Below are 22,899 nucleotides of genomic sequence, written 5' to 3'. Positions count from 1 at the left end.
GAGCCAGAACTAGGAAGAAAATGGAATCATTTCAGATTTCAATATCCAAAGAATTCATCTCTGAGTGGCCACTATTGAGATTGTGTTAGGAGGACTGTATTTAATTTTTTATTTCATGGGTTAAGTAAGCTTTTAGTAAAAATGAACCTTTATAACACAATCCATTTGTTAAGTTGAGGACTATATGTACTGGCAATAACTTCTCATTTTCTTATGCCTGAATCTTCTGCAAATTCCCTGGACTTTACAGATATAACTCATTTTTGACCCAGTTACTTTTCATTCTGGCAATTCCTCTCCCTCTTCCCTTTGTAATCTGATCTTTCTGAAATGTTATTTCTTTGGCTCCCTGTCCTTGGTATTTAACACCTCTCCTTTCTTCTCCCTGCCGTTTCTTCTCCTTTTCCTTCTTGTCATTCCAAAATCCACAATTTTCACCTGTTGAGAAGCCACTGGCTTCTGATGTTATTGTTCAGTTGTTTTAGTCATGTCTGACTTCATGACTCCATTTGGGGTTTTCTTGGCAGAAAAACTGAAGTGGTTTGCCATTTCCTTCTGCAGCTCATTTTTCACAGATGAGGAAACTGAGGCAAACAAGGTTAAATGACTTGCCCGGGGTCACACAGTTAGTTAGTATCAGAGGCCGGATTTGAATTCAGGAAGATGAGTCTTTCTGTCTTCAGGCCAGGCACTCTATCTACTATGTCACCTTAAATAAAGTTCCTCTAGATTTCAGGGATTGCTTCTAATGACTTGGCTTCAAATGACAAACTGCTAAATAGGGTCCCTCTAGTTTTCATGGATTGCAAAGGCAATCTCTAGAGAAGTCATTTCAGAGCTTGGGATATTTCTTAGCAACAATACTTACTTATTTAGAAAAAGTATAAAAACAATAGTTTTAATGAAGAGTAGATTTTCTCCCACTAAGAGTGGGAACAAGAAAAGTACATCACACAGTATATGTAATTTTTTATGTGCCGCTACACAGCAGGTTTACAATCCAAGTAAAACCAAAATTTCAGTATCTGTTGGTTATTAGACAGTAACTCTTGAAAGAAAATTGTTTGTCATCTTCAAATAAGAACTGAGATTCTTGTTCTAAATTAGAACAATAAGAATTTTCATTAGCTGAAAGGATGAAAGTGAAATAAAAAGAATTGATTAATGCCTCACTAAATTACTGAATAACTGGCAGAGGGAAAAGTGTGGAGAGATCAGGGATGGTGATCCTTGGAGAGTGCTCCAAATATCTTTTACCTCCTTAAATCTTAACATGGTGGTGTTCTTCCTACTACTGAACTTTTATCAATGATCACAGTAGGAAATGAAAACTCTTTAAGAAACTGACTTCTGCAATTAATATGAAAATAGAAACCATAGGGTTCATATTTCTTAAAGCAGCCTTAAGTATATTCTTTTTTTATTGAAGTGATATTTGATACAGTAGCAAGGAGGTAGTGTATTTACATAATATTCAGCATGTCATACTAATAAAGCAATGCTACAAAAAAAAAAGCTTTACAGCTTATGGTATCATGTAACTGTAGTTTCATCTTCTTGGAAAGGGTAAACAAATTCTTCAAAAAACAATTATTACAGACTTTCTGAATCATAATGATAGGTCAGAGAATCACAGAATCTGATCATTGAAAGGGACCTCAGTGACCATTTTGTTCAATCTAAACCCAAAAGGAATCTCCACCGTAACATATGTGACAAGTTTGTCATCCAGCTTTGTCTTGAAGACCTCCAAGGAGGCCTTCACCCATTCAACTTTTACATAACTCATTGTTAAGAAATTTCCCCAGACATCAAACCTACATTTGCCTCTTTGCAAATTCCACCCATTGTTCTGCCTTTTGGAAGCAAAGAGAACAAGTGCTATTATCCTTCTTCTTCAGCCTTTCAAATATCTGAAGACAGTTATCATGTTCCCTTCCATCCCTCCACTCTCCCTGACTTTCCTTCTCCAGGACAAACATCCCTCATTCATTCAACCAATCCTCGTCTGATGTGGACTCAAGGCCTTTCATCATTCTGGCTGCCCTCCTTCAGACACTCTATCAATATCTTTCTTAAACTATGGTGCCCACAATGGAACATAAAACTCTAGATGAAATCTGTTGAGGGCAGATAGACTACCACCTCTCTATTCCTGGAAACTATGTGCCTCTTAATGTAGCCCAAAACAGCGTTACCTTTTTTGGCTGCCATATCTACTGACTCATATTGGGCTTTTAGTCCACTAAAATTCCATATCTTTTTCAGAACAATTGCTTTCTAACCATGTCTTCTCCATCTCACACTTATGCCACCGATTTTTTTGGTACTCATGTAAGATTTCATATTTTCCCTCAAATTTAATCTTATTAGATTTAGACCAAAACTCTAGCCTGACAATAGCCTTTTGGATCCCATTTCAATCACGTAGTGTGCTAGATGTCCCTCCTAGTTCTGTGTCAGCTGCAAATCTGATGAGTGCACCATCTATGCCTTTATCCAAGTTATTGATAACTGTTGCCCAGACATAGCTTTGGACCCACCCACCTGGGCAGTGTAGCAATGGGCACGGCACCTATTCTCCCTTTTCTCTCTCTCTCTGGGCTGACTCATTCATCCAACTTTCACTCGCACTAGCAGGTATGGAGGGTTTCCCAATACGGAACTTGCCATGGCCACAATAATACAGCTACAACTCACACTTTCTTTTTGGATTCTAGGGGTAACTGTGGTATCTAGGGAATAAACTCATACTGTTCACCACCACAGTTCCTGAGGCCCCACTGGTGCGCTTCCCATTTTCATTTAATCAGCCACCATAACACCATTTATTCTTAAACGCAAAACATTTAAGCAATAAAAGGTAAATTCAGGAATAACCAAACTATCACAGTCCATCTATAAACCTGGTGATTTATACTCTCCCACCAATTAATGGAATGTAGATGAAGAGGACCCTGGACTCCAAGCTTTAATGCTCCTAGTGCTTTCAAAACATAATCTGCACTACATGAAACCACTTATCTGTGAACTTCTTCCTTTTTGGTCTTCATTACTTCTTACTGAAAGTAATTCTTCTGATCTTAAGCATTGGTAGTCATAAGTTCTTTTAACTTGTCGCCATGTTTAACAGGGTGCTAAGAAAGTGCTGTGTTCTTTTAGCAAATATGTGGGGATTATGACAGTTTTAACACATTAAAGCTTAAGCGTATATCATATATCAACAATGACATTGAAGATTGCAAAACTTCTCAGGTTGGCCTAGTCACCTACTCACACAACAGAATTCTTTTCTCCCCCTCCTATCAGGAAGTAATGGAGCCAGTTGCCAAAATATTAGATTTTTTTTTGGTTTTTTTTTTGATTTTTTGGTGAGGTAATCCAGGTTAAGTGACTTGCTCAGGATCACACAGCTAGTAAGTGTCAAGTATCTGAGGCTGGATTTGAACTCAGGTCCTCCTGACTCCAAGGCTGGAGCTCTATCCACTGTGCCACCTACCTGCCCTTTTATGCTAAGTTTCAAGCCAGCTTTTACACTCTCCTTTTGCACCCTCATCAAGAAGCTTCTTAATTCTTCTTCACTTCCAGCCACCAGAGTGGTATCATCTGCATATGTGAGACTGATGATATTTATCCCTTCAACCTTAATTCTGGCTTCGATTCATCCAGCCTGGCATTTTGCATGAAGTACTCTGCAGATGTACTCTGCATATAGGTGGTGCAGTGGATAGAGTGCCAGGCCTGGAGTCAAGAAGACTGATCTTCCTGAGTTCAATTCTGGTCTCAGATACTTATTAGCTGTGTGACTTTGGGCAAGTCACTTAACCCTATTTGCTTCAGTTTTCTGGTCTGTAAAATGAGCAGGAGAAGGAAATGACAAACCACTCCATTATCTTTGCCAAGAAAACCCCAAATGGGATCACAAAGAGTCAGACACAATTAAACAACTTAAATGATAGAACTATGCATATAAATTAAATAAATAAGGTGACAATATGCAGCCTTGTTGTACTCCTTTTCCAATCTTAAACCAATCAGTTGTTCCACAATCACTTCTAACTATTGCTTCTTGGCCCACATACAGGTTCCTCAGGAGACAAATAAGATGATCTGGTATTCCGATCTCCTGGAGCACTTGCCACATTTTGCTGTGATCCACAGAGTTAAAGGCTTTAGTGTAGTCAGTGAAGCAATTTTTTTTTTCTGGAACTCCCTTGCTTTTTCCATAATCCAACAAATGTCTGCAATTTGGTCTGCCTCTTTGAAAATCAGCCTGTTCTGATAATTCTTGGTTCCCATATTGCTAAAGGCTAGCTTGCAGAATCTTAAGCACAACCTTTATGGCATATGAAATGAATGCAATTGTTTGGTAAACTATTATTTTCCAATCCAGAGGCCACTGATGAACTCTTCAAACATGCACAGTATTTTAACATCATCATCTTCTAGAATTTTAAATAGCTTAGCTGGAATTTTGTCACCTCCACTAGCCTTATTGTTCGCAATGTTTCCTAAGGCCCACTTGACTTCACTCTCCAGGATGTCTGGCTCAATAATCACACAATCATAGTTACCAGCGATGTTAAGATCTACTTGTATAGTTCTTCTGTATATTCTTGCCACCTCTTTTTAAACTCTCCCGTTTTTGTCTTTTACCATGCCCATTTTTGCATGAAATATTCCCTTGATATCTCTAATTTTCTGAAAGATATCGTGTCTTTCTCATTCTATTGTTTTCTTCTATTTCTTTGCATTGCTCATTTAAGAAAACCTGATTTCTCCTTGTTATTTTCTGGAATTCTACATTCAGTTGGGTATATCTTTCCCTTTCTCTTTTACGTTTTTGCTTTCCTTTTTCCTCAGCTATTTGTCAAGCCTCATCAGACAGCCATTTTGCTTTCTTGCTCTTCTTTTCTGGAGGGGATGGTTTTTGTTGCTGCCTCCTGTATAATATTTTGAACCTCTGTCATAGTTCTTCGGCACTTTATCTACTAAATTTAATCCCTTAAACCTATTCATCACTTCCACTTCATAAGATACTATTTAGGCCATACCTGTATAGTATGATGGTTTTCCTTATTTTCTTCAATTTAAGTCTGAATTTTGCAATAAGAAGCTCATGATCTGAGCCACAGTTAGCTCCAGGCTTTATTTTAACTGACTGCATAGAATTTCTCCACCTTTGCCTGCAAAGTATATAATTAATCTGATTTCAATATTGATGTCTTATGTACAGAATTACCTTTTGGGTTGTTGAAATAGATGCTTGCTATGACCAGTAAGTTATCTTGACAAAAACCTGTTTTATTTTGTACTTGGAGGCCAAACTTACCTGTTATTCCAATTTTTTTGATTTCCTATTTTAGCATACCAATCCCCTATGATGAATATGACAATTTTGGGGAGTATTATTTCTAGAAAATGTTGTAGGTCTTCATAAAAATTGATCAACTTTGGCCTCTTCAGCATCAGTGGTTGGAGCATAGACTTGTATTACTGTGATGTTGAATAGTTTGCCTTCGATTCAAACAGATATCATTCTGTCATTTTTGAGATGATATCCCAGTACTGCTTTTCTCACCCTTTTGTTGACTATGAGGGCTACCCCGTTTCTTCTAACGTATTCTTGCCCATAGTAGTAGATGCAATGATCACCTGAATTAAATTCACACATTCTCCTATCTGAGTTCACTGACACCCAAGATGTCAATGTTTCATCTTTCTGTTTGACCACATCCAGCTTACCTTGATTGATAGATCATACATTCCATGTTCCTGTGCAATAGTGATCTTAACAGAATCAGACTTTCCTTTTGTCACCAGTCATATCCGCAGCTGAGCTTCTTTTCAACTTTGGCCCAGCCATTTCATTAGTACTGGAACTACTTGTAGTTGCCCTCTGTTCTTCCCCAGTAGCATGTCAGATACCTTCTGACCTGAGGGGCTCATCTTTTTGTGTCATATCTTTTATCATTTTAATACTGTCCATGGAGTTTTCTTGGCAAAGACACTGGAGAGGTTTGCCTTTTCCTTCTCCAATGGGTCACCTTTTTTCAGAACTCCCCTCTATGACCTGTCCATCTTGGGTAACCTATGGCATAGCTCATAGTTTCACTGAGCTACATAAGCCCTTCTGCCATGACAACGCAATGATCCAGGAGAGGGTGTGACCTTGGGCAAGTCACTTAACATAATTGGACCTTTTTTTCCTGTTTTGAAAAATGAAGGGGGTTATATTAGAAGACTTCTATGGGACTTTCAATTCTGAAGTTATAATCCTGTGATTCATAAACATAAATGCATATTCGAGAGTGGAGGAAAGAAGGAAAAAAAAAGACCTGATTTTTTTGGGTTTGTTCTGACCTGACTTCATCTTATTAATATTGAGTGCCAAAATTTTTTACTTTTTTTTTAACTGATAGAACCTCTAATCAGCTATTTAATGGTATAGCGTGTGATCATTCCCTGTAGCACCATATCTTATGCCCAATCTAGGTGTTAAAATAGCAGAAACTTGGCAACAGATCTGAATAAGGCATTTCCTTTTTTGACAGTAGTTACACATATTCATTTCCCAACAGATTTGATAGGTTTTTTCTGAGTCTAACAGTTATGCTAGTTATATTGTAGATATTTTATTTGCCTAAAATCTGTTGCTTTTCTTCACAGCACAATTTTTGTCCAAGGTCATGTAGGTCCTGGGACTCCACATAGATGGAGTCAAAGCCTATACATCTGTGATTCCAAATTCAGGAGTGTATTTTTCCCACTACACCCTTGCTACGGCTTATGAAAATTGCCATCTTCTGCTATATAAAGTTTAAAACAATTTTTAGTCTACAAAAAAAGAAACAAATAATGCTCTTTCTTTGAGCTTGTAATAAAAAGTTTCCATTCCCTGAAAGCTCTAGAAATGACTAACAATAATATTATTTCACAAATCTTGGGCTAAGAGGCAATTTTATTTAAAAGTTAATGGGTTTCTGGCTTGCTGGTTTCATTAATTCAGTTCAGTGCATCTAGAGGGAAAAGCAAGTGTCTCAATGGTTCTTTACTACACTGTTACTCTTTAGAGGACTAAAGTTTGCTAGTCTTATCTATTAAGATACTGAAGAAATTAGTAATCTATTACACATTTGTGACAGTAAATTTGAAAACTAGTTAATTTATAATCAAGCTATGTTAAGTTCTTTGTTCCTTAAAAATCTTATTAACCTAGATGGCCCACAGAAAAGGTTCAAGGCTATATCTAAATGTATCTTACTGCCATTTTCCTCTAGTACAGGGGTGGGGAACCTATGGCCTCCAGGCCACATGTGGTCCTCTAGGTCTTCAACTATGGCCCTTTGAATCCAAACTTGAGGCCACATGTAGCCTCAAAGCTGCAGGTTCCCCATCCCTGCCTTAGAACCTACAAAGGATACCCCCCAATTTTTTTTAACCAAAAGAGAAAACATTTCTTAAAGTATTAAGAACACAACCTTAGCCTTAACAGAAACCCATATTTGAATAAACAACTGATATAAAGTAGAAAACAAATACATAAAAGCTGTTATAAGACTTAATCACCAAAGGCTTTCATCTTATATAACCTTGGGTTTTAAGGTAAAATACTTATTTGGAATACAGCTAAACCTAAAGACAGTCTATAATGGATGTCCTGCATTAAAAGGCCATATCATACACAAAGACTATGGGCCACCCAGAAAAATCTAATCTAAATGGGTGTGTATTTTCAAATTTTGTTTGTGCCTTACTTTGAACATTATTATTTTCTCTATATTTAATTACATTCTTTTAACGAATTCAAGCCACCAATCTCAGTTACTTAAGAGACTACATGAGATTTTATTATTCTTGTTATATACTGTTAAGAGATACATGATTCTTACAATACAATAAACACTTATTAAGTATCTCATTTGTGCCAGACACTGTGCTAAGCACTAGAGATACAAATAAGAAAAAGAAAGACAGTCCTTTCCCTCAAGAAATTTACAAGCTGATTTGGGAAGATAATATCCCCTCAAAAAAGCCGAAAATGGAATAAGGGCTCCCAGTGGGTACCTTGTTCTGGAACAAGATATTGATGGAGTTGAAACCAAAACAGCTGGTGGGAGATGGAAGAGTTGGCTGGAAATTCTACTGTTGTGGTTAGGATCCTTTTGTTGTTTATTCCATCATCTCCAGCTCTTCTTGATCCCATTTGGGGTTTTCTTGGCAAGGATACTAGAGTAGTTTGCCATTTCCTTCTCCAACTCATTTTACAAGTGAGGAAACTGAGGCAAACAGGATTAAGTGACTTGCCCAGGGTCACACAACTAGTTAGTGTCCGAGGCCAGATTTGAACTTAGTCTTCCTAAGAGCCGGGTGCTTTATCTACCTAGCTGCCCAAACTGAGGCTTTGCATTTTTATTCCACCCTCAACAACTATAGCAACCAGTCTTTCCATCATAGGAATGCAGGAAGCTGAAGGCATGGATGAAATATGATTTGCAGTACTTGCTTTGTGTGAGTTCTCCATAAAATAGTCTTTTAGGCAGGCATACATTTAGCCATTTGAACAACATGGCCAGCCCACTGAAGTTTGAATACAGTTTGAATGCTTGGCAGCTTAGCCCAAGAAAAGACCTCAGTGTCCAGTACCTTATCTTGCCAGGTGATCTTCAGAATCTTCCTAAGACAATTCAAACTGAATTGCTTCCTACTCAGTTAACTCTAATGGCTCCCTATTGACTCTATGATAAACTATTATTCCATCTTTATCTCATGCTTTTAAATTTTCTATTATAGTATACATAATTGTTAGCATTTCAGTACATGGAATATTATTTACAAAGAAGTAAATGTACATATATTTGGGTATATGCTCAAAATTGTTTCACTGACAGGGATACCTGATCAAAAAACTTTGGAGTCCACCGGGCTAGAACATAGAACTGAATCTATTGACATGAAACCAAGAGGCACCAACATACAGTCTAACGTTGTTCAAATAATAAATGTAACAGTACAGATAAGAGAACCACAAGCTTACCATGAGGCAGCCAAATAAGCTGATATGAGCCTTCAGGAAGAAGGTTAACAGTCTCTTTATTTAAGTGTTGAGTTCAACTTGTCTTCACCAGAGTTTAAGAAGAGCCATTGATAACCTAGAGAACATCCAGATGACCAGGATGGTGAAGAGCCTTGAATCCTTATCCCTTAAGAATTATCATTAGAGTTTAAGCTCCTTGAGGGCAGAGACTATCTTTTGGCTCTTTTTGTATCTACAGGGCTTAGAACAGTGCCTGACACATAGTAGGTATTTAATAAATGTTTATTTATTTGATTTGAAAGGACTAGGGATGTTTAGCATGGAAAATAGAAGAGGGATAGGGAAAGGATAGCTGGTGTTGGAGTATCTAAAGGACTCTCATGTGGAAAAGCAATTTTATTTGTTCTTCTCGACCCCAGAGTCAATGACTGTAAGGAAATGATGTAAGGAAAAAGTCCAGCTTCCATTACAACACTGACATTCTGGATTAATCAAAGTAAAAGACTGCTATGTCTGTAGAATAAAGTGTTTTCCAAGAAAATATTGTTAATTTCAAAACAAGTCAATGGGAAAATGTAATTTTGTTTGCAAAAATTCATTTTGTAACTTATTTTCTAGCAATCTATTAAAGGTGGTTGTACCTCTATGTGTATTTAGCTAGCGGTTTGGCGGAACAGCAGATCAAGAGCAATTACGTATTTCCAAAAATATGGGAATTATCTTTGTTCAATATGTCACTGTCCCAACTCAATGAAATCAAATGGTTCTTGATTACTTCTAAGATCAAATATGCACAGTTTTTAAAATTCTTCACAACCTGGTTATAATCTACTATGTCAGCTTTACTATACGTTAATCCTTTTCACACACTTTACAGTCTAGTCCAACTGACCCCTTCTTCTTTTTTCTCACACTGGACATTCCATCCCTCATCTTTGTGCCTTTTGCACTACTTCTCCCTTGTACATGAAAGATATGTCTTCTCTTCTTCATCTCTTAGAATCATTTATTTCCATAAAAACTTAGCTTAAAGGCCACCTATGTGAAAGCTTTCCTGATCCCCTTAGCTCCTGGTACCCTTCCTCTCTCCCCACCTCCCCACTCAATTAAAAAAAATAGCTTGTGTTAGTTCTCTCCTCTTCCTCATTTCCTATCACTCAGATGCTTTCTACCACACCTCTTTTATCCCTATATTATATGAAGTGGCCATACTGTTTATCAACTCTACCTCTACATCTTCAAGTGATCCCATTTCATTCTATCTCCTCCAAGAGATTGCTCCCTCTATCACTCTCATTCCATCACTTATTTTCAATTTTCCCCCCGATTCCCTACTCCTCCTACTGCCTACGAAATGACTTTTCTCTGCCATCCTGTAAAAACCCTCACTTGATCTTTCTGTCCCCCCATCTTCCTATATGTCTTCTGCCCTTTGTAGCTAAACTCCTCCAAAAGGCCATATACAATAGGTGCTTCCACTTTCTCACCTTTCACTTTCTTCTTAACCCTTTACAATCCAGCTTTCAATATTATCATTCAACCAAAACTGCTTTCTCCCAAGTTACCAATAGTCTCTTAGTTGCCAAATTCAATGGCTTTTCCCTCAATCCTCATTCTCCTTCACCTCTCTGCAGTCTTTGACGCAGCTAATCACTCTCTTCTCCTTGATACTCTCTTTTCTCTAGGTTTTCTGTACACTACTCTCTCCTGATTCTCCTCCTACATATCTAATCTCTCCTTTTCAGCTTTCTTTGCTGGATTCCTTATAGGGATCACACCCTCTAATCATAGGTATCCCTCTGTGTTCTGCCCTGGACCCTCTTCTCTTCTCCCTCGGTACTACTTCACTTGGTGATCTCATCAGCTTCCATGGATTGAATTACCATCTCTATACTAATGATTATCAAACCTACTTATCCTGACCCAAACTCCACTAATCTCCACTCTTGCATCTCCAGCTGCCTTTCAGACATCTAAAACTGGATGTCCTGTAGACATATTAAACTCAACATGTCCAAAAGAAAACTTATTATCTTTCCCCCTAGTTTCCCCTCACTCCCCCACCTCCCCATTACTGTAGAGGACAACACCACTTTCCCACTCCCTCAGGCTCACAACCTCGGAGTTATTCTGATTTCCTCACTACCTCTTATCTGTCCACCATATACAATGTGTTGCCAAGACCTATCAATTTCACCATTACAACATCTCTTAAATATGCCTCCTTCTCTCCTCTGATGCTGCCATCGCTGTACTGCAGGCTCTCATCACCTCACACCTGGACTATTGCAATAGCCTGCCGGTGTGTCTGCCTGTCTTAAATCTCTCCCCACTCCAATCCAACCTCCATCCAGTCACCAAAGTAATTTTCCTAAAGCACAGGTCCAAACATGTTATCTCCCTACTTATTAACTCCAGTGGCTCCTTTATTTCCTCTAAGATCAAATATAAAATACTCTATTTGGCATTCAAAGCCCTTTATTACCTAGCCTCCTCCTACCTTTCCTGTCTTCTTACACCTTACTCCTTGATGCAATCCAGTAACACTAGCCTCCTGGCTGTTCCATGAACAAGACGCTCCATCTCTTGACTTTTGGCATATTCTCTGTGTTCCCAATGTCTAGAACAGTCTCTCTCAATTTTGCTCACTGACTTCTCTGGCTTCCTTTAAGTCCCAGCTAAAATCTCATCTTTGACAGCAAGTCATTCCCAATGCATCTTAATTCTAGTGCCTTCCTTCAGTTAATTGTTTCCTATTTATGCTGTATATAGCTTGCTTTGTGTATATTTAGTTGCATTTGATTTTCCCCTTTAGACTGTAAGTTCCTTGAGGGAAGGGAATGTCTTTGCCTCTTTTTGTAGCTTTTTGTATTTGCTTAGCAAAGTGCCAGGCACACAAAAAACAATTAATAAATGTTTATGACTGATTGTTTTTGTATGAGAAGTAGGCTACAGCAATAGATAAAAAGCCTGCCAGAAAACTGGGATTTGATATTAGGCACTGACACATAATGATAATGTGACCCTGGGCAAGTCCTTTAACCTGTCAGTGCTTTAGGCAATTCTCTATGACTATTAAGTAGCAAAGAAGGTGTCAACTAGTCTTTAAAGACGGCATTTCCTCATCCAGGGATCCCTAATAAAATGAAACCAGAGGTCCAGGCCCTAGCCCAGTTGTAAAATTATGTATGTATGTATATGCTGTCACTACTGATAAAATATGTGACAGCAGCATAAGGGTAGAAATTGTTGCATTTTTATTTTGTACTACCAATTCTTAATTTAAACCCTATGTCAATAATCAAGTTTTACAGGAAAAAAAATACTAAAAGCCTAAACAATTCACAAAGTTCTCTTTCAGCTTGCTTTGTTTTAACTTACTGCACTTACCTTTTCTTCTAAATGATCATACATCACAACTTTAATGTAAGCATATTTATTTAATAACTATTCAAGAAATTACTAAAATTCACTTGAGGGAAAATATTACTAATTTTAATTCAAATGCCTGTCCTTGTTCTACCAACAAGTAGAATTTGACTACAGATCTTTTGCAAAATTGTGAATATTTGGGAATACTTTGAAAAATGTCAATTCTTGTTCTGAAAATAAAGCTAAGTTGATTCATATAGTCATTAGTTTTACTTTGCCTTATAATTACCAAATTATAATCATTCAATAGTATTAAGGCATTGAGGTATTGAGGAAGCTAGGTGGTGCAGCATCTGCTGCAGACTGGGCCCAAAATTCAAATCCAGCCTTAGATACTTAACCAGCTTTGGGAATCCTTGATCAGGCACTTGTTTGCCTCAGTTTCCCCAACTGTAAAAACACATAATAGCACCTACCTCCAGGGTGGTTATGAGGCTCAAGTGAGATATTTTAAAATGCCAGCTAGTTACATATTTTATTATGCAAATTATATGTTAGAATACTACAATAATAATTCTTAGCTCCTAAATTTAAAATTCAGCCAATTAATCAGTTAATTAAATCTAGTAAGAACATTAACTACAACTTATTTACAAAATAAAATAGGAGAGAAGTTGAAGAAAATTTGTGTCAATCTACAGGAGACAAACATTTCCTAAAGATAATGGGCTACACATAGGCAAGGACTTAGCAAATGCTTTTCATGGCAATAATAATAGTGTGTTTATTTCTACAGACATTTGTGTTAAACATATGGCCATCAGAATAATTGTGACATGCTTTTGTGATACTAAAATGGGCTAAGCCTTTTAAGAGTGATTACTTTCTAACAAAAGCCTACTTAAATTATTGTTTACCTAAATGGCATATATCCAAATTTTGCACCAGCATTACAAAAGGCTTTATTGCTTTTGAATCACTAACCAATTTTTAAACTGTTTGTTGTACAAGATAAGCACCATCAAGTTTTTTAAAGCAATTATGAAATCCAGTGTTAGACTCATATTTCTTTCACAAAATTATTCCATTAGATCAGAGCCCTGTATTGCTAACATAACAAAATTATATATATGCATATACATATATATGTATATATAGTGTGTGTGTATGATATGCAGTTTAAAAAGTTAACACTGTAGAAAAACTGAGATTGGAAAAGTGTCCATGTTGTTTCTGGATCAGATACTCTAATTTTTTAACCTCACAACATAAGAAAACATTGGTATTTTCAGCATTCAGAGGATTATTCATTTTGTTTATGTATCTGTTAGGCCAATACAGCAGGCCATATAATGTTTTTCCCTCCTGGCAAGTCAAGGTTTTCTGTTTCTGTATAACTGGCATGATATTCTTTGAAGCAGAAAGGAGGAAGCATTTACTACCCAAGAAACGTAACTCCACTAGATAGTTTTATTTACCTTTGCTTTAGTCACTATAGCAATGAGGGACAAGATGTTGTCAAATTGTTTTCTGCCATAGAAAGGGTTAATTTAATTAAATAATGTGGTGTCTCAGTAGTGACTGTGTTCTTTTTTAAGCAGCAATAGCATCACACCTATTAGATTTGAATCCTAAACACTTTTTAATAGCAATATCAATGCCAAGATGTTTAGCATTTAGAAATCATTTTCCACAAGTATTCATAAAACCTGTGAAAAGAGTACTGATTTCCTGGGATTCAAAGACTAACTGTGCTGGCCTAAAAGCCTGAAATTTTCATTTCTCAGAAGACAGTCCTGAGAAAAGTTGATCCGTTATATTAAAAACTAGTGCCTCTTTCATCTAGATAATGATATCCTATTAGATATTTTAAAACTGAAAGAAAAAAAGAGCATTTATTCTGAGTCACATAAGCCTAATGAAGTAGAAAAAATACTGGTTTTGGAGAATAGGATCTAAATCTGGAAAGGACCTTAGAGATCATATAATCCAACTCCCTCATTTTTAAGATAAGGAAACTACATCCCAGAGAAATTAAGTAAATTCTCTTAAGGTCGGATAGATATGAGAGGCAGAGGTGAGATTTCCACCTAGGTCCTTTACACCAAATCCACTGCTATTATACCATACTGCAGCCTAAATTCGAATCCCTGGCTCTTCCACTCACTACTTCTATGGGCAGACCACTGCACCGAGATGGGCCTCAGTTTCTCATCTGTAAAAGGGGTGGGGGAAGGGTGTTGAAGTAAATTTTTTTAAAGGTCCCTGGCAGTTTTAAATCCTCTGATATCCTAGATTAGATGTGATCTCCAACAGACCAGGGGACCATGTCTTTTCTAAATTCTGCATCTCATACAAAGTCCAGCACAGTCCAATATGTCCAGTATACAGTAGGCAATTAGCATTTGTTGAGCATTTAAAAAGCTACTCACAAGCACTGTTACAAGATACATGAAAGATAAATAAGTGCAAGAGTTTACAAATGACATCCATAAAGATTCATCAGTGCTAATGAAATACATCTCTGTTTATATCCTTTGTGTGTTTGGGTTTTATAAATTTTCATAGTGTAGCAGTTGCCTTTCAATGACCTACAACAGAAGCAAAGTTTTGTTTCTCTCCTAAAACAAAAGGGGAAACCAACCTGGGACCAGCACTTAACTTTGGTAAAGAATTCACCCACTTGACATACAACCTTGTGGCACAGACCTCTTACTTTATAGAGGGAACAGAGATTCAGAAGTTAAGTGACTTTTCCAGGGTCACACACCTAGTAACCATTAGAGGTGTGTGTGTGTGTGGGATTAGATTACTTGACGAAAGATTAAGATTTTTGTATGTTCAGTACTTAGGTTACCACACTTGCATCCTAGGCAACAAACTAACACCAAACCAGTGTGAGAATGAACTAGCAGGTCAAACAATAAACTCACAGAGGAAGAAGCCATAATAAAATAGTTCAGAAGTCGTGACTCCAAAACACACACATACACACACCGTGTGATGCAAGTAAATATGTACCCGCAATTCCGTTCCTTTGGAGGAGGCGAGCGTGTTTTAGACTATAAGATTCCACTCGCATTTTTTCATAGGGCAGTAGATGGTTGCTACTGACGGCAATCCAATGTTTGCACCATCATTTTTTTTTCTACATTAGAAACGAAATTCAAAATTAAACCTTTCTTGACATGGTCATCAGAAGACTGTGAAGAATAGCCCTGACAACAACGTATTTCCAACATTTTTCCCAACATTTCCCAACACCCACCCACCTTCCCCTATGGCTCCATACTAGACAAAACCCTCGGAGGACAAGTGCCCGGGGAAACTCTAATGTAAACAAAACCTTCTCGACTTACCTTGATCCCTTGCTGTTGGGTAGTGAGAATTAACTTTGACTCATCCAAGAGCAAAACTTCGCAATAAAATTCTTCCTGGACGGCACAGAAACAGCCCATGTCTGCTTTTGATGTCCGCTGGAGGAAAGAAAGAAAACAGACACTGGCTCCGTAATCACCCCCTTCCTACAAGGCTCTGATCTGTATTATCCAGTGCCAAGGACAGAAAAGGGGGCAAGTAGCTCGGAGAGGATTTTGCAGTCCACAGTTCACAAAAGGCCCCAAGGACTGGTTAGGTCGTCCCTGCCTTGGGAGTCAAAAGTCACCAGGGGACCTAGAAGCTTCGGCTGAATCGCACCAGCAAGACCGACTATCCCCGCACATCCTGGGTCTCCAGCAGCTCTCTTCTGAAGTCGGGTGAGGAGGAAGAGGAGAAGGAGGAAGGGCGTGGGGGGACGGGTGAGAAAAGCCTCTCCTGCAACCCTGGGAGAAACGAATGTCTTATAGCAACTGGGGAGAAGGAAAGACAAGTGCTGGCGTCCCTCGCTGGCCTTTTTCTTCTCTCTTCTTCGACTTCCAGGACCGACGGCAAGGTCTGGTCCACCTGGCCCAAGTGAGTGAGTACCCCGCGGCAGCTTGGGCTCCTCCTCTCCCTCACATCACCCTCGGCCGCCGGTGCTCGGGCTCCGGGTTTCCGCCCCGCCCAGCGGCGGCCCAGCTGCCAGGGTGGGTTCACCTCACACTTAGGGACAGAGAATGGAGGGCGGGAGCTGGAGGCTTGCGTTTCTTTTGTGTAGGGGACACCGGGGTCTTCCAGAAAAGGGAGGCGGCCTAGGCTGCGGAGGAGGGAACGAGGGGTAGCGCGGTTGGCCCAGCTCAGGTGTGCACAGGGGTTGTCCGGTGCAGGCTCCCAGGTGACCGGCCTGGGGAGGGCTTGTCAGAGCCGAAGGCCGGGGCGAGCTATGCGTGTCGTCTGGCTGAGGAGCTCAAGTGCATGGCCCTGGGACAACCTGCTCTGTCCAGGCAGGAGATGACCTCCCGGGCGCTACGTCCGCCACAGCTCGCGGACCAGGACGCCGGGAGGACCGAGCCAGCTTCTGAAAGCCCTGCGGCTGTCCGGCTGCAGCGGGGGAGGACAGAAGCACCTTCCTCAGCTTCTCTCGGGGGTAGCCACAGAGCCCAAGGCGCGGGGGGACCAGCCCGCGAGCAGCACTGGAGGCTTGCTCCTGGGGAAAGTTCTCTCCCTGGCTAGACGGGGGCGATCCCGAAAGCCAGGGGCCCTCCCGCTGGGAAGACGAGCTCAGGATTTGAGAGCCGGGTCGTTCTTCCTGCAGTCCCAGGGGCCCCGGCTGGGAGCGGAGGACAATGAGGGATCGGGTGGCCGCTCGCTGAAAGGCTAGTCCGCAGCTGAGAGCGATGAGTCAGTCGGCCTTGTCCCATCTAAACCTGTGCTCCAGCTGGGTTCCAGGACGGGTCACTTGTTCGGTTGTGACCGTTTCCAGACGGTGAACGCTGGAGCGCAGCAGAGGGGCAGGGTCACAGTGAATAAAGCTCAGCGCTGCACCCCAGCACTCCACGCCCTTCCAGCCTCCAGCAGCAATCGTGGACCCGTGGGCACACTAGCTCTGAAACAGCAGTGACCCCTGGTGGGTCCTGGTAATTGGGCAAAGCCTGGAACAGGTGCAATTTACTGATTAAAACAGACATGTTGGAAGCAAGTTAACGAATAATCAAAGCTTTATAGGAAGAGTGAATCAGATGGGGAAGGGAATTTTTAAAAATGTGCCTCTTATCATTTCCCTAGTTAAATAGTGCCAGTTTAGCTAAATGTGTGGTCTGGGGCGTAAAGGCATCGAAATAAAAAAATGATAATGGCAACTTTTGCCACTTTTAGCAGTTCCCTGCAACACTGACTAACCAAAGAAGGCCTAACCTTTGTTGAGGAACATTTGACCCATAAAATTGAAAATAATCCTAAAAATGCATTATAAAACTGCAAACTTTTGCTTGGGTTCTGCCTGGTCATCTGAAAATCGCAGCCATCTTCCAACACTCAACTCCTGTGAACTTGCCAGATTTTAAATTTATTAGCAAAACCTGAATCCATGCAATAGGCACTTGGTTTAGAGCAAAAGTTTTGCCAAACTCTGATGCAGAAATAGGCACTATAAATGATACTTGTTCCTGCTTTTATACCTTTAGAGTGTAAGATTTGGCTCTTTTTATATTTTTCCTTTACAAAGTACTATGTTTAATTACATAAGAGTCATATCAGAAACCTACATAGTAATTATATAGAATTTCTCTAGACAACAGAAAACTCAATGTCCTTGTTGTTTTTGGTATTTGTTTTCAAGGTATTATGTTACTGTCACATGCTTTAAATTGTGCTACTGCCACATGCCTTAAATTCCTATTTCTTCATTTTCATTATCAATAGTAGGGGAAAGAGGAGAGGAAAGATAGTTGCAGAATTTTCATGCTAATAATATCATTCTCAGAGGAAGTAATATTTATTTTTAATAGTGATAATTTGTGTCACTGAAAAAAATTTAATGAGCAGCATTGTTTACAATGACTAATAAATTAAAAAGAGAAAGTCATACTGGTTAGATCAAAGATAGGGTTTCCTTCTAATGAGTGAGTTTGGGTATAGTTTTCTCTATCCTAAATAATTAACTGAGTGAAACAAATACAGTAGAGGAAAGCCACTGTATAACAGAAATAAATCAAGAAAAAATAAACTGTTTTCTTTCAGAACAGAAAAATTCCATTTTTCTCCAACATGTGGATAGTATAATGTATCCATATCTACCATATTTTGATCTTCAACATTGAAAATAATCTTCTTTAATCAAGATGACAGTTTATGACAGTGACTATACACACTTCCTTCAAGATGTAACTCATGTAGGGGAGCATCTTTTACATGAAGCCTTTCTTCATTCCAACTGTTAGAGTCCTCCTGACCAATTTGTACTTACTTTGTATAAATACATACACATACGTATACATATATATGTACATTTTGTTTTTCCCCCAATGGTATATAAGTTCCTTGTGAGTAGGGCTTATTTCTTCTTTTTGAATTTCTATCCCCAGTACCTAGCAGAGTACCTGGCCCATACTAGGTACATAATAAATCCTGGTTCATTGATTGGTTGACTTTAATTTGATTTATTTAAAACTTGTTACTCAGCATAGTGATGTAATTTCTCTTATACTATAAATCTTTTTAATTTTGGTATTAGAACAAAACCTGGTGTGCTTTACCATCTACTGTCCAATTAAAAGTTGTATGTGGGACAGCTAGGTGGCAGAGTGGATAGAGCACCAGACGTGAAGTCAGGAGAACCTGAGTTCAAATCCTGCCTCAGACCAAACACTTGACACTTACTAGCTCTATGACCTTGGGCAAGTCACTTAACCCCAATTGCCTAAAAATAACTTTTTTAAAAAAATTATAAGATTATACATTTTACAATTATAAGATTACCCATTTTCTTCATCAATGGAGACAACACATTTGGTATCTAACATAACTGTTTCTGATGTGTTATTGTCAGAGGTAGAAGTGACAGAAAAAAAGTCTGAAAGAACAATTAAATTATACAGGTATACACAGAGGAGATGTATGGTGGGTAAACAGTTTTAATGAAGAATTGATTTTCAAGATAGATGAAAGGGGAAGCTTACTGAATGCTTGAAAAAAATCATACTTTCACTGAAAAAAGAAGTGATAAAGAGAACATCAATAAACTACTGACCTCTATGCCTACTTTGCCCTCTATAAAATCTTTGTGAGAATGAATAATTATGTTTTATTAAATGCCAGAAGGAACAGCAGAAATAACACTGACAATGATTATAACAATTTTACAGAAGTTTAACCAAGTTAAAAATTAATCACCATAACATGGAGATCAAAATAGCCCAGAAAATATTTTAGTCAGAAAACATCTAGCTTATTTGTGGTAGGAGCAACATTTACTATTAAGAAAACTGGAAGGTTCCTGACACAGGCTAGTTTGTTTGTTTCTAAAATAGTAATGAAACTATTGACCTTCTGGTGATGTCCATATATAGAATTGCCTTTTGGGTTGTTGGAAAAATGTTTGCTATGACCAGTGAGTTATCTTGACAAAACTCTGTTTAGTCCTTGTCTACTTCATTTTGTATTCCAAGGCCAAATTGCCTGTTATTCCAATGATTTTTTTATTTCCTATTTTAACATTCCAATCCCTTGTGATAAATATAACAACTTTTGGGCTGTTGTTTCTAGAAGACATTGTAGGTCATCATAAAACTGATCAACTTTGGCTTATTTAGCATCAGTGGTTGGAGTATATAGACTTGTATTACTGTGATGTTGAATAGTTTGCCTTGGATTCAAAGAGATATCATTCTGTCATTTTTGAGATTTTACCCCAGTACTGCTTTTCTCACTTTTTGTTGCTTGAGAGGGCTACTCCATGTCTTCTAAGGTATTCTTGCCCATAGTATTAGACGTAAAGATCACTTGAATTAAATTCACCCACTTTCCTGTTAGAGTTCACTGACACCCAAGATGTCAGTATTTAAGCTTTCCATTTCCTGTTTGACCACATCTAGCTGGGTTCATAGATCTTACATTCCAGGCTCCTGTGCAATATTGATCTTAACGACATCAGACTCTCCTTTAGTCACCAGACACATTCATAGCTGAGCGTCTTTTCAGTTTCGGCTCAGCTGCTTTACTCTTTCTGGGGTTATTTGTAGCTGTCCTCTCTCTTCCCCAGTAATATGTTGGACACCTTCTGACCTGAAGGGCTTATCTTCTGATGTCAATTTTAATCGTACCATAAGGTTCATTGGTGCAGGAGGAAGTAAAGATAGGGATAGCAGGTACTAAGATGATATCAGGGTCAGGAAACACAAAAAGATCTTTCTGTGAATCAGACTGTTTCCCACACCCTCCCCCACTTCACTGTAAATCTTGAAAATTTTTGGAATCTTTGTTTGGGTCTGCTTAGGATTAAGTTCACCCTTGTTCCTCATGTCCCATTTTTTCTGTCTATATTCTCTAGTCAGGTGTCCCTTTCTGCCACAGTAAAAACATTCCAAAGGTTTGTGGTTCCTCTTCATTTTGGACTTGTAAGGAACTGGAGGTGGAGCAATCGCAAAAACATTCTGTGTTTCTGGTAGTGTTTTACTTTTTCTTTTTAAAAAATGTTTTCATTTAAAATTTTGAGTTCCAAATTCCACCCCTTCCTACCTCCCTCCCCTCCTGGCTCCTAGAATCAGAAACATCTTATACGGGTTCAATTAAGTAAAACATTTCCATATTCGTCATTTTGTACAAGAAGACTTCAATAAAAGAAATAAAAGAAAGAAAGAAAGTGAAAAATAGCATGCTTCACTGTGTATTCAAACAAAAGCAGTTCTTTCTCAGGAGGTACATAGTATGTTTCATCATTAGTCCTTTGGGATTGTCTTGGACCATTGTATTGCTAAGAATAGCTAAGTCATTCACAATTCTTCATCGGACAATATTGCTGTTACTTTGTACAGTGTTCTCCTGGTTCTGTTCACTTCTCTATGCATCAGTTCATGTAAGTCCAGATTTTTCTGAAATCATCCTGCTTGTCATTTCTTATAGTGCAATAATATTCCATTACAATCAAATGGAATAGCTGAACGAACCAGTTTGTTTATCCATTCCCCAATTAATGGGCATCCCTTTGATTTCCAATTCTTAGCCACCACAAAATTAGCTGCTATTAATATTTTTGTACAAACAGATCCTATTAGGGCAGTGAGATGGCACAGTAGATAGAGCACTGGCCCTGGAATCAGGAGGATCTGAGTTCAAATTCCACCATAGATACTTGACCCTTACTACCTATGTGACCCTGGGCAAGTCACTTAACCCAGATTGCCTTGGGGGAAAAGAAAACAAAAAAAACCAAATAGATCCTTTTCCCTTTTTTTTTTTGGCTGTCTTTGAGATATAGACCTAGCATTGGTATTGCTGGATCAAAGGGTATGCACAGTTTTATAGCCTTTCGAGCATGGTTTCAAATTGCTTTCTAGAATAGTAGAATCAGTTTAGAACTGCACCAACAGTGCATTAATGTCCCAGTTTTTCCACATTTACTCCAACATTTATCATTTTCCTTTTTTTGTCATATTAGCCAATCTGATAGGTGTGAGGTAGTACCTCAGAGTTGTTTTAATTTGCATTTCTCTAATCAATAATTGATTTAGAGCATTTTTTCATATGACTATAGATAGCTTTGATTTCTTTGTCTGAAAACTACCTGTTCATATCCTTTGACCATTTATCATTTGGGGAATGACTTGTATTTTTATAAATTTGACTCAGTTCTCTATATATTTGAAAAATGAGGCTTTTATCAGAGATACTTGTAGCAAAATTCTTCCCTTATCCATAAATCTGACAGATAAACTATTCCATGCTATCTTAATTTGCTTATGGTATCACCATTTATATGTAAATTATGTGCCCATTTTGAGCTTATCTTGGTGTACAGTGTGAGGTGCTGGTGTATTATACCTAGATCCTGCCATACAGTTTTCTAGTTTTCCCAGAATTTTTTGTCAAATAATGAGTTTTTGTTCTCAAAGCTTGGATCTCTGGGTTTATCATATATTAGATTATTATGGTCATTTACTATAATGTATTTGTACCTAATCTATTCCATGGATTCACCACTCTATTTCTTAGCCAGTTATCAGATTATTTTGATCATTGCTACTTCATAAGACAGTTTAAGATCTGATATTGCTGGACCACCTGCTTTCACATTTTGTTTTCATTGATTCCTTTGATATCCTTGAGTTTTTGTTTTTCCAGATGAATTTTGTTAATTTGTCTAGCTCTATAAAATAAATTTTTGATAGTTTGATTGGTATAGTACTGAATAAATAGACTAAGTTAGATAGAATTGTCATTTTTATTATATTAGCTTATCCTACCCATGAACAATTAATATTTTTCCAATTGTTTAGATCTGACTACATGAAAAGTATTTTATAGTTGTGTTCATATAGTTTCTGCTTTTGTCTTGGCAAGTAGACTCCCAAGTATTTTTATATTGTCCACAGTTATTTTAAATGGAATTTCTCTTTCTATCTCTTACTGCCGAATTT

At 38.3% G+C, this 22,899-nt stretch overlaps 1 protein-coding gene and 1 pseudogene across 1 annotated transcript in view; one reads left to right on the top strand and one right to left on the bottom strand.

Annotated features, from left to right (window-relative positions):
• EPB41L4A (erythrocyte membrane protein band 4.1 like 4A) overlaps positions 1-17,323 on the bottom strand; it is a 188,271-nt gene extending 170,948 nt beyond the window's left edge. The window contains exon 1 of the mRNA XM_021009510.2: positions 15,769-17,323. Within this exon, the coding sequence (XP_020865169.1) occupies positions 15,769-15,867 (99 nt within the window). The 5' untranslated portion in view covers positions 15,868-17,323. The remainder of the gene's footprint in view (positions 1-15,768) is intronic.
• Positions 16,244-17,116, top strand: LOC144456872 (uncharacterized; annotated as a pseudogene).
• Positions 17,324-22,899: the final 5,576 nt, after the last annotated feature.

The sequence above is a fragment of the Phascolarctos cinereus genome, unplaced genomic scaffold (assembly GCF_003287225.1).
Source record: "Phascolarctos cinereus isolate Bilbo 61053 unplaced genomic scaffold, phaCin_HiC Scaffold_4;HRSCAF=312, whole genome shotgun sequence".
Classification (NCBI taxonomy): domain Eukaryota; kingdom Metazoa; phylum Chordata; class Mammalia; order Diprotodontia; family Phascolarctidae; genus Phascolarctos; species Phascolarctos cinereus.
This window is presented reverse-complemented; position numbering and strand designations above follow the sequence as displayed.